The sequence below is a fragment of the Cyclopterus lumpus genome, chromosome 12, assembly GCF_009769545.1.
Source record: "Cyclopterus lumpus isolate fCycLum1 chromosome 12, fCycLum1.pri, whole genome shotgun sequence".
NCBI lineage: Eukaryota > Metazoa > Chordata > Actinopteri > Perciformes > Cyclopteridae > Cyclopterus > Cyclopterus lumpus.
The window spans coordinates 3,689,613-3,702,791 of NC_046977.1; the positions used below are offsets into that span (position 1 = coordinate 3,689,613).

The window sequence follows — 13,179 nt, forward strand, 5'->3', positions numbered from 1 at the left end:
GCACAAAAAGACAATTAATGAAATGAATGAAACTCATTAAGAAGAGAGTCGTTTTTGTACCACTTTGAGGAAAGTAACGGTCGTTGTTTCATATTAGATGTGTCGGTTGAACACGTGTCTCTGTATCACGTCGCTGCTCCGACGTTGGCCTGAAGGTGCCATATGTCTACCTGGACCCCGCCCACGTGGAGGACAGCGTGGCACGCTAATGCTAGTTAGCTTGGCGCCTGTAGCGTCACCCGTGTTATATATTGCATTTGATTTGAAGGAATTTAAAAAAATAAAAAGATACGAAAAAAAAAAAATGTTGTGATGTGTTCGCAAACCTGTTTAATTTTCTCAAAAATAAATATTTATCTTTAAATAACAGAAGTTATATTGATTGTAACTTACGTGACGCTTCCGGCTCCAGATCCCCGCTCTCCAGAGCCCGGTCTCCCCAGATCCCCGCTCTCCAGAGCCCGGTCCCCCCAGATGCCCGCTTTCCAGAGCCCGGTCTCCCCAGATCCCCGCTCTCCAGAGCCCGGTCCCCCCAGATCCCCGCTCTCCAGAGCCCGGTCCCCCCAGTGCCCCGCTCTCCACAGCCCGGTCCCCCCAGATGCCCGCTCTCCACAGCCCGGTCCCCCCAGATCCCCGCTCTCCACAGCCCGGTCCCCCCAGATCCCCGCTCTCCAGAGCCCGGTCCCCCCCAGTGCCCCGCTCTCCAGAGCCCGGTCCCCCCAGATCCCCGCTCTCCACAGCCCGGTCCCCCCCAGTGCCCCGCTCTCCAGAGCCCGGTCCCCCCAGATCCCCGCTCTCCAGAGCCCGGTCCCCCCCAGTGCCCCGCTCTCCACAGCCCGGTCCCCCCAGATCCCCGCTCTCCACAGCCCGGTCCCCCCCAGATGCCCGCTCTCCAGAGCCCGGTCCCCCCCAGTGCCCCGCTCTCCACAGTCCGGTCCCCCCCAGATGCCCGCTCTCCAGAGCCCGGTCCCCCCCAGATCCCCGCTCTCCACAGTCCGGTCCCCCCGGTCCCCCGCTCTCCACAGTCCGGTCCCCCCGGTCCCCCGCTCTCCACAGTCCGGTCCCCCCGGTCCCCCGCTCTCCACAGCCCGGTCCCCCCGGTCCCCCCCAGTCCCCCGCTCTCCAGAGTTTACCATTATGAAAGACTCTTTGCGATCTCTCAGAAAGATAACTAACTATCCAAGAAAATGCCATAATGCTCTTATATAAACTTCCAAGTTGAGACAGACTGACTGAGAAAATAATCATGATGAAAGCTTCAAAGTATTTAATTTGTCACATAGAATACAATATGTTCATGTAAACTGTATGTACAGTATTTATACCGTTTATTTGCTGAGTAGCACAAATAAATAAATGTTCAACAAACCTTCTAAACATGTCTTTATTTTAGAAACAATATAATATTTCTGATAGAATTAAAAGATCTGACTGTATGACACTTTGTTTACAATAAATATTGTGCAAATTATAATTTAATATCTTTTTGATTTCCATTTGACTCAAAGGCATTACTGTTATTACTGTTAAGTATTGATACTGTTGATATAAATAAAATGGAGAAACGGACAGCAACGTGCAGTATAATCCTTTCCAATTTTATTCAGATTAACTCATAAACAGTTGGTCTGAGTGCCAGTGAAGAGTGACGAGTGCAGTGTGCACACGAGATGAAGTTATGCATATATATTTCTGTTAGATATGAATATATAACCGCGTAAACATCGACTCCAGAGAGTTAAGTGGATTATTTAAAACGAGGATCTCCAGAGTGACAAACAAATTAAATAACGAGTACTTCTTTCATGGACTGAATTTAGTGTCAATAATTGCTCTAATTTAGTGTCAATAATTGCTCTAAACCATGACCTGTAATCACACATGTTGGTGACACTACAGGACTTCATTGTGTTTATTCTGAAGAGTTGTTGAGGTGGAGGTGTCTGGACAAGTTGCTTCAATGTGAGCCCACACAGTCACATAACATAAACACACCCTGTATACAAAGAGCACCTCTTCTCATCTTGAGCAGCTCATCCTCTTCACAAGGAGAGCTGACCACAACCTCGATGGCCAAAGTGCGCCTGTAAGACTGACAAGTCACCACCAGGTGTCGCCACTGAGCATCTGGAGGTTTCTGATTAGAGCTGTGACAACACATGTTATGGACAGTATTTACTGGCCCTTACGTCTCAAATACCAACCTGAGAAATAAGAGCATGAAGAGAACTAAACACGCCTGCATGGTTATATGTACTGTGTTGATGTCGATTGGATGTATTGTGTCCTAAAATGGGGACAGTATGAATAGGGTTTTTAATCTAATCTGTATTTTTGTATCTCAAAACCCATGTAGAGAGTCCAGCACACACACAAGCTTAGACCAAGTGTCACTCACAAGGACTTTGGGAACTAACTGTAAATTCCTACCAGACCTCTCCGGGGAGTCACGGTAACTGTTTACCATTGATAATCAGTCACTGACAGGGTGGAACCTGTATTTGTTCAGCCTCTACAAAATAAAAGATAGTTGCGCTTATTTGGGGTATCCTTTTAAGTGCATTACTGTATATCGTGCTTCACTGTGCTCTGGGGTGTGATTTGTGATGCGTCGAGGGTGTTTGGTCGTGCATCAATGTCACTGAGCAGCTCTTCACATCCTGACAAAGCTCATTGTTATTCTCAACACGTCTCATTGTCAGCCTTCCAGGTCATGAAATACAGTATAAGTGGCTCCGTTCAAACTCAAGAGCCACCAAGGAGACCACACGGCACTGTGCAGCTGCCTTTGACTTCACAACTCGAGAAAATCTACCCAGACCAGCGCTGAACAAACAACAGCCCAGAATAGTTCTTTTATTTCAGTCTTTTATTTCCATCTAATGACTTTAATTACCAGAATTGTCTAAGTTGGCATAACTTTCATTAATGATAGAGTGGCGGGCGTCTCGGTCTCTGGAGGAAGGTGAGTGTCCTCACTTCTTCTAAATTGAATAGAAAAGCATTTTATTGTCAATTGCATATTGAATATTTGCATATTCATTTTGCAAACATGATTTTTTGCCACTTGGTAAGGTTTGGATGTGGCAGACTTAAATAAAATTGAATCAGAACCACATTTTTGGAGAAACTCCATGTAAATTATGATTACATTCAATGTTGGGATGTGTCACTTCCTGTCTAGGCCTATAACCACCGAGACATTTTAGTTATAATCGAATTGTGTATGTCCTGTCTTATATATCAGTCAGACCAACATATATTAAAAAAGCATTGCCCACATATGGTTCTAAATGGCTTGTTTGTTTGGTTACACATTGCACTATTGTTTTGTTAGTTCATTTTATTGTATTATATTATATTCTTTATATTTATTGTGCTTTTTTTGGGGTTGTATGTGAACACGCTTGCTTTACTTACTGTGTATGTGTAAATGCTGCTCTAAACAATTTCCCCTTTTCCTTATAAAGTAAACTATCTCTCTATCTATCTAAACACACACCGGTTTCGGAGTTTACGGGGCACCCTGAAGGCAACATTCCACGTCGCCTACGCTTCGAGCGAATCGCGCAGGCTCGCGCGAGGCTCCTCCCACATCTCCGCGCGGAGCAGAGTCGCTTGAGTAGAGACGCACACAGCGGAGTCCGGTCCATCTCTGCTCGCAGTTAGCTAACCCCCCCCCTTCCCCCTCGCCCGCCCCGCAGCAAGGCCACTGCGGGAAGATGGCGACGGAGAAACAGAAGAATGAAGGAAGAGTAAAAATCGGACATTACATTCTCGGAGATACGCTCGGCGTGGGGACTTTCGGAAAGGTTAAAGGTACGTCTGACCGCCTTGACGTCCGCGCGTCTGAAAGATGGTGGCAACCGGAGCTTCTAGCTTAGCATGCTAAGCTAGCATGCCGCGAGAAGCTAACTCGTCGCAACGCCAGGAAGGCAGCACACTTGTTGTCCTCGCGTCCCGCTAGTTAGCTCAACTTGTTTCTCTCAGACGTGACGTTTTCTTTTTTTGGGGGGTGGGGGAGATGTATCCGCAGATGCAAACGGCAGCCACGCAATGCTGTTTATGTTATGTCAGTTAGTAGCGTAGCTAAGTTAGCCCAGAAAGCCACAAGTCGCTTGTCAAGACACCGGGAAGTAACCCCGTCTTGACTGGTGGGTTATTGCCATGGCGCTAGATGGGGAAGATGCTAACGAGGAGCATTTAGTGTCGTTTCTGTTTCTCGCTCTTTTTAAAACACGACGCGAGAATGTTCTGCAGCTTGGAGGGAGGCATTTGGTCTTCAACTCTGCCCTCCTTATTGGAGAGACCGTTATTAAGTGTGTGTGTGTGTGTGTCTGTGTGTGTGTGTGTGTGTGTGTGTGTGTGTGTGTAGCAGGGTCAACCCCGCCGTGTTGTCAATCTAGAGGGCGGCACGATTAGTGATGTTTGTTAATAAATAGCTTTGCTTGCGTCGAGACGTGTGCGGTTGAATGAGTTTAGAGAACGTGCCTATGCATTTGCTCATGTTTTCCTCTTCTGTTTTATAATGCAGTGCGTTTTGAACTCACGAGTAAGCTAAGTAAAAATAAGTCGGAACAACAACAGGCTTTGTTTACAGACAGTTCCTGGTGAGTCATCGCTGCAATTTGTTGTTGTTGTTGGAAGAAAGAAGACCACAGTCTTTTGCTCCATGATAATGGTGTTGATTACTGGAGACTTGGTTAATAGTTCACAAGAACAACTGGTAAATCAATAGCAGCTGTTTTTATTAACTCCCCTCTCCCTTTTATTTTTGTAGAGTCAATTATTTTTCACTCACTTTAACCCAAGGATTACACATTTGGGTTTAGGTAACATTTATTTTGGGGCATATGGCTAGATATGTCAGTGTTTTGGAGATGCACTTTGCGCTTTAACCCTCACTTACTGCTATTCAAAAGTTTGGGATTGCCTGCCACAGAAACCTTATACATCACGGTCAGAAAATACACTGTTTTTTTTAATTTTAAATGAATAAATAATGCTTTTAGGTTGTAGAAAGTTCTCTTTCCAAATATGTTAGATGTTTTGTATGAAGGGTTTTGCAAAAAAGGTCCTGGGTTGTTCATGCAGAATGTAATGCTGTTCAATGGTTTAACCAGACAATTGAAAAGGCAGAAAGAGACAAGCAACAGTAAGAATAGAACAAAAATAAGAATAGACCAGTCAGTCATAGGTAAAATTAATTGGAGGATTAGCATCAAAATGTGTGCAGATTTAAATAGGAACACGTTCCTGTTTCAGTGTTAAGTGCACAATAATGCCTATAACAAGCTGCAATATTAACAGGTGTGTTACTTAAGCCAACGTCCCAATAGAAAAAGAGTGTTGGTCTAGAGTTAACACTACGGATCACAGAATGTCAGCTAAACATATTATGGACTGGCGAATCAAAGATTAAACCTATTAAATCACACCGCTAAATTCACTTCAGAAGGCTCGAATAACAACGGCTACCCAAAAATATTTAGAGCCCAATTGCAAGAACCATTGTTGTTCAACTCGTGCTTTTCTGGAGTTGAAAACAAATTAAAAATCTAAGGGTGTTTGGGGCAAACATTGTTAAAACATTATTGTCCCCTGGCATGTGACATGAGCTTTGAATTCTTCCTTTGGGGCCAATTTTTATTTCACTCGTAAATAATACACTTGATGTATGAATTATACTTTACAGGCGACTCTGAACTTTTGAACGGCAGTGTGTGTGTCCTGGGTTGTAATTGGTATTGCTCGTGGCCGCTCATTTTGTTTTCCTCCTGCAGTCGGCCAACATGAGCTGACCAAGCACCAAGTGGCCGTGAAGATCTTGAACAGGCAGAAGATCCGCAGTTTGGACGTGGTGGGAAAGATCCGCAGGGAGATCCAGAACCTCAAGCTTTTCAGGCATCCTCACATAATTAAACTGTAAGTCCTAGATTACACCCCGCTCGCTGCTCCATAATCCCCCTGCCGCCACATTAATGCCACCCACTTAGCTATTTCCAGGTTTTAATGGCGTGTTTTAGAATACATCCATGTGGGGATATCTGTCTGACCCAGTCTCCTCTCCTTTCAGCCCCCGGCTCACTCTGCTTTGCCTGTTTTGGTTATCCTCTCTGTTGACCTTTCATTCTAATATCTAAAAGTGCTTCACCATCTTTCCTCAACTTCTGTCCTGTTTTTAAATAAGCTAACGGCACTGCTGACAACATCTGCATCTATTGGTTCAGATAGCTACAGGAATTTCGAATGAGTCATTGTTTAACTCCACATGTCTGAATTGAGGGTGAAACTGATCAGAGGCAAGCTCAGTATGCTGTTGGTGCTTGAAGGCACATGAGTAATTAGGAGAGTGTATAAACCACTACCAGCCTGAAGTAAGCACACAGATGCTGTGGTGGTGCTGAAGCAATCACTCATCTAAAAATATATATATTTAAAAAAAAATGAAGAGCTACCTTGTGCCTGAATGTATGCAGCAAGTGCCCAAGGCCACAGTTACAGGGACATTAACGTGACCACGGGGTGTGGCACGAAATACCAGCTCCATGTCATGCATGCAAAAGAATGTAAACTCTGTTTTGTGTGTGTTTGTGAGAGAGATCCCATCTTTGACTGGGTGCACAACTGCTGGTGCAGAGTGTTGCTTGAGTACAAGTGAAGCAACACAATACACCTTCATTTGGTTGACGGGATGTTTGTAGCAACCGAGACCGACGGTATGAGCGTTAGTCGGCATCCGTCACATCTCCGACACTTTGGTACAGGAACCAATCTGTCACAATCCTTATGCACTTACCTCTTAGACTGACGCTGTAATGGTGGATTTAAAATGAGACGCACTAATATCGCAACACTGTTTTGCTACTATTCAGAGCTGCAGGGGCTACAATGTTGCTGGCAGACATTCCAGTTTTTTTATCTGCTGCTTGATGTTGAATATGATAATACTGGGAGGAATGGGGCTTATGTGCAAGCGTAGCCGCATAGCCAGTGTAGTGTAAATATATGTGTGATGAATGCCAGTGTAGATTCTTAAGTGCAAGAATTCCTCACTAAGCCATGGACTGAAAGTATAAGCATGAACCAATGACAAAGGCTTAAGTAGCTGCATCAAGTTTAAACTAGTGCACACATGTGCTGTATCCTAGATGAATTTAATTGTGGTATTTAGAATGTACGCAAATGTAAACAAATGTGCGGTTCTTGCTCGGAACAAGTCACAAACTGTAGTTTATTTAATGTGGTCCGGTGAGGGCGCGCATGAGAGGAGTTTCAGTGCACCGTCGATGAAATAATAACTCGTAACTGACCCATATGATTTTAAACTTTATGCTTATATCTGCAGGTATCAGGTTATTAGCACCCCTACAGATATCTTCATGGTGATGGAGTACGTCTCAGGAGGCGAGCTGTTCGACTACATCTGCAAAAACGGAAAGGTAATACACGACGATACTGGAACATGTTTTAACGTCCGGTCTAATGATGCCCCACATTTTCCTTCACTCTTTCCATCTTGTCATATGGAGCAGATTTTGCATATTTTGTTTTCAGTGAGGGGACCAGAACACACAAGTGCATCATGTGCTTCTCTGTGTTATAGCCATCCTGCAGATACAGCGACCTGTGAACCAAAAGACTGTAGCTTGAAAACGATAACGCCACACGCCAAGTGCTGCTTAGTCAGCTGAGATGTGCTCATTTACAGAGTGACAGTCACACAGAAGAATCACACCTCATGGATACATTTCTGCTTTGACAGTTGGATGAAAAGGAGAGCCGTCGGCTGTTCCAGCAGATTATTTCAGCAGTAGACTACTGCCACAGACACATGGTGGTGCACCGAGACCTCAAGCCTGAAAATGTGCTGCTTGATGCACACATGAATGCCAAGATTGCAGACTTCGGTAAGCGTGTCGAGTCCTAAACCCAGGTCCTCACAGGTGACATTTGTTAACGTTATGGACACCACAGTACATAACTTGGTTTTTGACTATTAATAATAGGACTATGGAAGAAAAAGATTATAAGCGGGTCCGTGTGTTTTTTTTTAAATGTTTGTTTTTTTATTATATTCAGGGATGCACCAATCAAATATGCCTTCTACTGACTTTATTCTAACCGTGTCAAATGTTGTGCAGGATTATCAAACATGATGTCAGATGGAGAGTTCCTGCGAACGAGCTGCGGTTCTCCAAACTACGCTGCTCCCGAGGTCATCTCCGGAAGGTAATGTTTGCCATCGGCAGAAGTCGACATTAACAATTGCTACAAGATGTTACCGAGTAAACACAATCTGGTACGGTGTGGCCTTCATAACTCCAGGACTGTTTATTGTTTTACACATCCTCCAGGCTATATGCTGGTCCGGAGGTAGATATCTGGAGCAGCGGGGTCATTCTCTATGCCTTGTTGTGTGGGACGCTTCCCTTTGATGACGACCACGTGCCCACGCTCTTTAAAAAGATCTGCGATGGGATCTTTTTCACCCCGCAGTACCTGAACCCTTCGGTAATAAGCCTCCTTAAACACATGCTGCAGGTGGACCCCATGAAAAGAGCCACCATCAAAGAGATCCGGTGAGTCTGGCGAGATGAATTAAAAAAACTAGTCTCATTGTCGGTGTTGCATTCGTGGTCTGTGGTTTGTTTGACTACAACAATAACGTATCCTCCTGCAGAGAGGACGAGTGGTTCAAACAAGGCCTGCCGAAGTACCTGTTCCCCGAGGACCCGTCCTACAGCAACAACATGATCGACGACGAGGCCCTGAAGGAGGTATGTGAGAAGTTTGAGTGCACGGAGGAGGAGGTCCTGACCTGCATATACAGTCGCAACCATCAGGATCCGTTGGCCGTCGCCTATCATCTCATCATTGACAATCGTCGCATCATGAATGAAGCCAAGGATTTTTACCTGGCGTCCAGCCCGCCCGACTCTTTTCTAGACGACCAGCCCCTGAGCACGCCCGGTGCCTCTGTGGCTGGCGTTGTGAAGGTGCACCCTGAGCGGGTTCCCTTCCTGTTGGCGGAGACTCCGCCCAGGCCTCGCCACACGCTGGACGAACTGAACCCCCAGAAGTCCAAGCACCAGGGTGTCAGGAGGGCCAAGTGGCACCTGGGCATCCGGAGTCAGAGTCGACCCAATGATATCATGTCGGAAGTGTGCCGGGCCATGAAACAGCTGGATTATGAGTGGAAGGTAAGCAAGAAACTCCATGAGGGAAGAAAATAGGCCTGAAATGGTGCTTAATTTATTTGTATGTCGCACATTGAAACAGTAATTAAACTGGATATAACAATGTGTGATATCAGGATACATTTAAAGAGGTAGCCTTATAAAGTAATGGTTTCTTCACCCTCCATAACTCCTCCAGGTTGTGAATCCTTATTATTTACGCGTGAGAAGGAAGAATCCGATCACCGGGATGCAAACCAAGATGAGCCTTCAACTCTACCAGGTGGACAGTAGAACCTACCTCCTCGACTTCCGTAGCATAGACGGTGAGCTTTAATTAAACTGTCCTGTATCGATTACATTGACTAAGACGTGAGTAAAGAACAGAGGCGGCTTGTCTGGATTCTGTATTTCAGTGCAGACTTCATAAATGATTGACGCGGGGGTTGAGAGCTTGTGCTTTCGGTCTGTCGGTGCGTGGCGGTTCCTCAAAGGCAAACACGAGATAAGAGTGTTTAAGAGTAGAATTAACGTAGAAAAGGCTCGCTGTACAAAGGGCACGAGACGACATGTTGACTTCTCGCTACAGCCAAGTGAGCCGTAAGCGCTGGTATTCCAGGAATGGAAGGCTGGATTCTTTTGTAAAGCTTTCAGGGTCATTATTTTGAGGGAATGCAATGTCTCATTCAACTTGTTAAGAACTGCATACGCCCTTTTTTATTTTTTATAAACCTTGATATGGAAATCTAATTAATTTAAAGTTGTTTTTTTTTTGCATATGTATATTATAGCAAACGTTTGTTTTGTCTTTTTTTCTTTTAGATGATATGTTGGAGGCAAAATCTGGAACGGCTACCCCTCTCCGATCTGGGTCCGTGGGCAACTACCGCACCACGATTAAGAACGATGTGGACGGGGCCGACGCTCCGGCCTCGTCCAGCGCTGTGCTCCCCGCCAAGGCCGCGGAGGGATCGTTAGCTTCATCGCTGACCTCGTCCGTCGATTCAACGGGAGGAGGCGCGGACGTCGCCACCGTCCCCCGACCGGGAAGCCACACCATCGAGTTCTTTGAGATGTGTGCAAATCTTATTAAATTACTTGCACGATAGCTCGCAAAACAATCACTAGCCTTTTTTTTTTTTTTTCTCTCTCGCTCTCCTCTCCGAGTGTCTTTATAGCAATAAGCATGCAACTGATTCATGGCTCACTTCAACCCGGCTGAGGATGAAGGGATCGGTCCATGGCACCGACGCAGGTCGCTGTTCCCTAAGCGGATGGGGGGGGTGTGTGTGTGTGTGTGTGTGTGTACGGAGCTGACTGGGACCGTAAAGGGTTATTCTAAAAGATGAAAGACGGGCTACTTAATGGCTAGAGCCGAACAACATTTAAGAGGGCGTTTATACAATTTCCTGATCAATTTAATGGTAAATGACCACATCCCACCTAATAGATATACACACAAGTGATTACACTGAATTGTCTGTACTGTAGCCAGTGGGTACTGCTTTCCAGTGCAGGGAACAAGATCACTGCAGAGAAGGAAGCCACGCGTTGAGGGTCGGGTGTTTGGGGTGGCAGTCGTTTAGGGTGCAGGAAGCACTTTTTGCACAAGTTTCTTTGTTCTTTTTTTCTCCTGCTGCTCTTGTTTTTGTTGTTTTTCTCTCTGTGGGGAACAGAGAAGCGGTGCAGATGTATCGGGGAGGGGGGGGAGGGGGGTCGTCACGCCCGTCACACTCATTGGACTCAGAAGAAGTGCAATGACCCTTTTCATTTCTGTCGGGGACTTTTTTTTATTATTATTTTTTGAATCTGAGTTGTCGGAGACTAAATTTTCACGATTTGTGTCCTTGTAAAAAAAAAAAAAAAATGTTTTTAATTTGTCTGTCCCCTACATTTTTATATATAAAGACATGAATATATTTATCAGTGGATGGAGTGTTGGTTCTATTGGAAATGGAATTTTTGGGTTGCTTTTTTCTTTTTTGCATCAAGATCTATTGCTGGATGAGATATATATATATATATATATATATATATATATATATATATATATATATATATATTCCCTTTTTCTTTTTTTCCTGACTGGTTTTTAAATCAATATCACAGCTTTGTTTCCTTCAATCACAATTATTCTGATACTTGATTGTCTTTCCAGATAAATATAGCCTGCTTTTACCATTTAAGAGGTATTTTGCCATGACAGTCAAAAAGAATCTAGAAATATATCATTTTCAGTGTCGCATTAAAATGACAAAGTGGTTTTGACTTTTTTGTTGTATTTGCTTTCTTCTTTTTTTTAGATTAATAATTAGGATTTTTGAGTATGAGCCCAGTCTGAAAATGCCTTTTTGCTTACGTCCAATTTGTAAATGCCAATCCATCAAAAGTGTATAGGCCTCAAATTGACAATGACAAAGTAGCAATTACATGCAATGCATGGACAATGTCTAATTGCAGGTGAATACATCCAATTATTATCATTTTTGGATATGTGGTGTTTTTTTTTTTGCCCACACATTCCTTTGAAGGTTGACGAGACACAAACCCGTGAGCTTTGAATTGTGACGTCGTGCTGGATAGTTTGGAGTTCTTGAAGAAGGAAAAACAACATCACATAAATGTGTTGGTGATTTATATTTGATAAAAAAAAAAAGAAGAAAACGTCGGACAATATCGAATACTTGCAAGCTCACAAAATCTTGGATATATATAAATGTCTTAAATCACGAGTATGATGAACCTCCCTCCATTTCCTGTCCACGGTCTTAAAGGTTGTTGGTGTGTTCGGCTGCCTTATCATCATCAGTACTGTTTGTATGTCGGTAACAGTTGGAATCCAGTGATCAGAATTATTGACACTTTCTTTTTGCAATTTTAGGTGTTTGAAGTCCATATTTATTTTTGTCAGGGTTGTTAATTCCCAATTACTGTCAAAAATTCACTGATTATTTGAAGTGTTTGCGTTACCAAAAAAGGAGAAATATGAACTGCAAAGTGTAAAATAAACATCTTGATTCTTGTTGCCAAACTATTGTAGACCTCAGTAACTGCTGACACTTAATAAATTATGGCAATCGGAGAAAACTAAGCAAACTTGAACGGTGAACTGGTTTCTCATGAATAATCTTAATTTTTGTCAGGTTTTGATGAACTTTGCATGTTATTGTAGTACCAGTCACTTAAAAGTTGTACTTTTATTTGTGTTAAGACGTGTTAGCAGATGCTCAAGGCTCTGTTTCTTCTCTAGCTCTATACGGCTTTAAATATCTCACTGGTACAAACAATTTTACATTTCAGAGAAATTATGGAAGACAAAAATTGCCAAGAGTGACAATAATTGTGATCAACTTGTTTTCTCTTGCTGTCCTGCAGAGGGGAGGGGGGGGGACTTTGGACTGAAATATCTATTTAATAGTTGTCCTTTTATGTCTCGGTTTATGAAACAAACTGATCGTGGTAAAGAAACACTATGGTCTTGGGAAGATATTGTAAAACTAAACATTTTTAGTTTTATAGGGCAGTTTGAAATTTTGATTACAAAACTTCTCGAGTGGGTTTGTAGGAAAGATGAATGTGTGAAACCGTGACCTTTTTTTGACAGTTTACTAGTGGACCGAAGATACAATTCTGCCAGTCCATCTGTTTGGACTGCTTCAAAGAAATATTGTTCTATTTTTGTTTGTTGTTTAAAGGGACCCTAACAGATTGACCAGTGTAAATCTGAATGGACAGTGTTGAAATCATTTGTATACACAACTGCCTAATAAACTGCTAAATTGCACACAACTTTGCGGAAGTTTCTCTGCGTGTTTCTAGTCTTTGGACATCTCAGGAAAAGTCACATGAGCTTGAAAGACGGGAGAACGGAGCATGAACTCACAAGTTGTCTTCTTTTTCTTGGTTATTCTGGAATCACACTAACTAATTTAGCTCTTCGGGTCATTCTGTGTAATAACATGTGATTGAAATCAATGCTCATGTTAGATCAAATTTAGAT

At 43.5% G+C, this 13,179-nt stretch overlaps 2 protein-coding genes across 3 annotated transcripts; one reads left to right on the forward strand and one right to left on the reverse strand.

Annotated features, from left to right (window-relative positions):
* Positions 1–389: 389 nt before the first annotated feature.
* LOC117740692 (acanthoscurrin-1-like) lies at positions 390–1,136 on the reverse strand. Its single transcript, XM_034547223.1, has one exon. The coding sequence runs from the start codon at positions 1,134–1,136 to the stop codon at positions 390–392; it is 747 nt and encodes a 248-aa protein (XP_034403114.1).
* Positions 1,137–3,593: 2,457 nt separating this feature from the next.
* Positions 3,594–12,968, forward strand: prkaa1 (protein kinase, AMP-activated, alpha 1 catalytic subunit). Of its 2 annotated transcripts, none has more exons than XM_034546672.1 (9): positions 3,594–3,819; positions 5,784–5,925; positions 7,349–7,442; positions 7,766–7,910; positions 8,145–8,232; positions 8,358–8,582; positions 8,684–9,203; positions 9,379–9,505; positions 10,002–12,968. In XM_034546672.1, the coding sequence occupies exons 1-9, from the start codon at positions 3,723–3,725 to the stop codon at positions 10,286–10,288; spliced, it is 1,725 nt and encodes a 574-aa protein (XP_034402563.1). In that variant the 5' UTR covers positions 3,594–3,722; the 3' UTR covers positions 10,289–12,968. The 2 variants fall into 2 exon arrangements, with proteins under 2 accessions (XP_034402563.1, XP_034402564.1); XM_034546673.1 differs by lacking the exon at positions 3,594–3,819 and adding an exon at positions 3,946–4,154.
* The last annotated feature ends 211 nt before the right edge of the window (positions 12,969–13,179 follow it).

Bases quoted from the DNA above. Each gene is read 5' to 3' on its own strand.
- prkaa1 (XM_034546672.1), top strand. From the start codon at position 3,723: ATGGCGACGGAGAAACAGAAGAATGAAGGAAGAGTAAAAATCGGACAT. The intron at 3,820-5,783 runs GTACGTCTGACC...TTCCTCCTGCAG, and splicing joins GACTTTCGGAAAGGTTAAAG to TCGGCCAACATGAGCTGACC. The intron at 9,506-10,001 runs GTGAGCTTTAAT...TTTTTCTTTTAG, and splicing joins CGACTTCCGTAGCATAGACG to ATGATATGTTGGAGGCAAAA.
- LOC117740692 (XM_034547223.1), bottom strand. From the start codon at position 1,136: ATGGTAAACTCTGGAGAGCGGGGGACTGGGGGGGACCGGGGGGACCGG.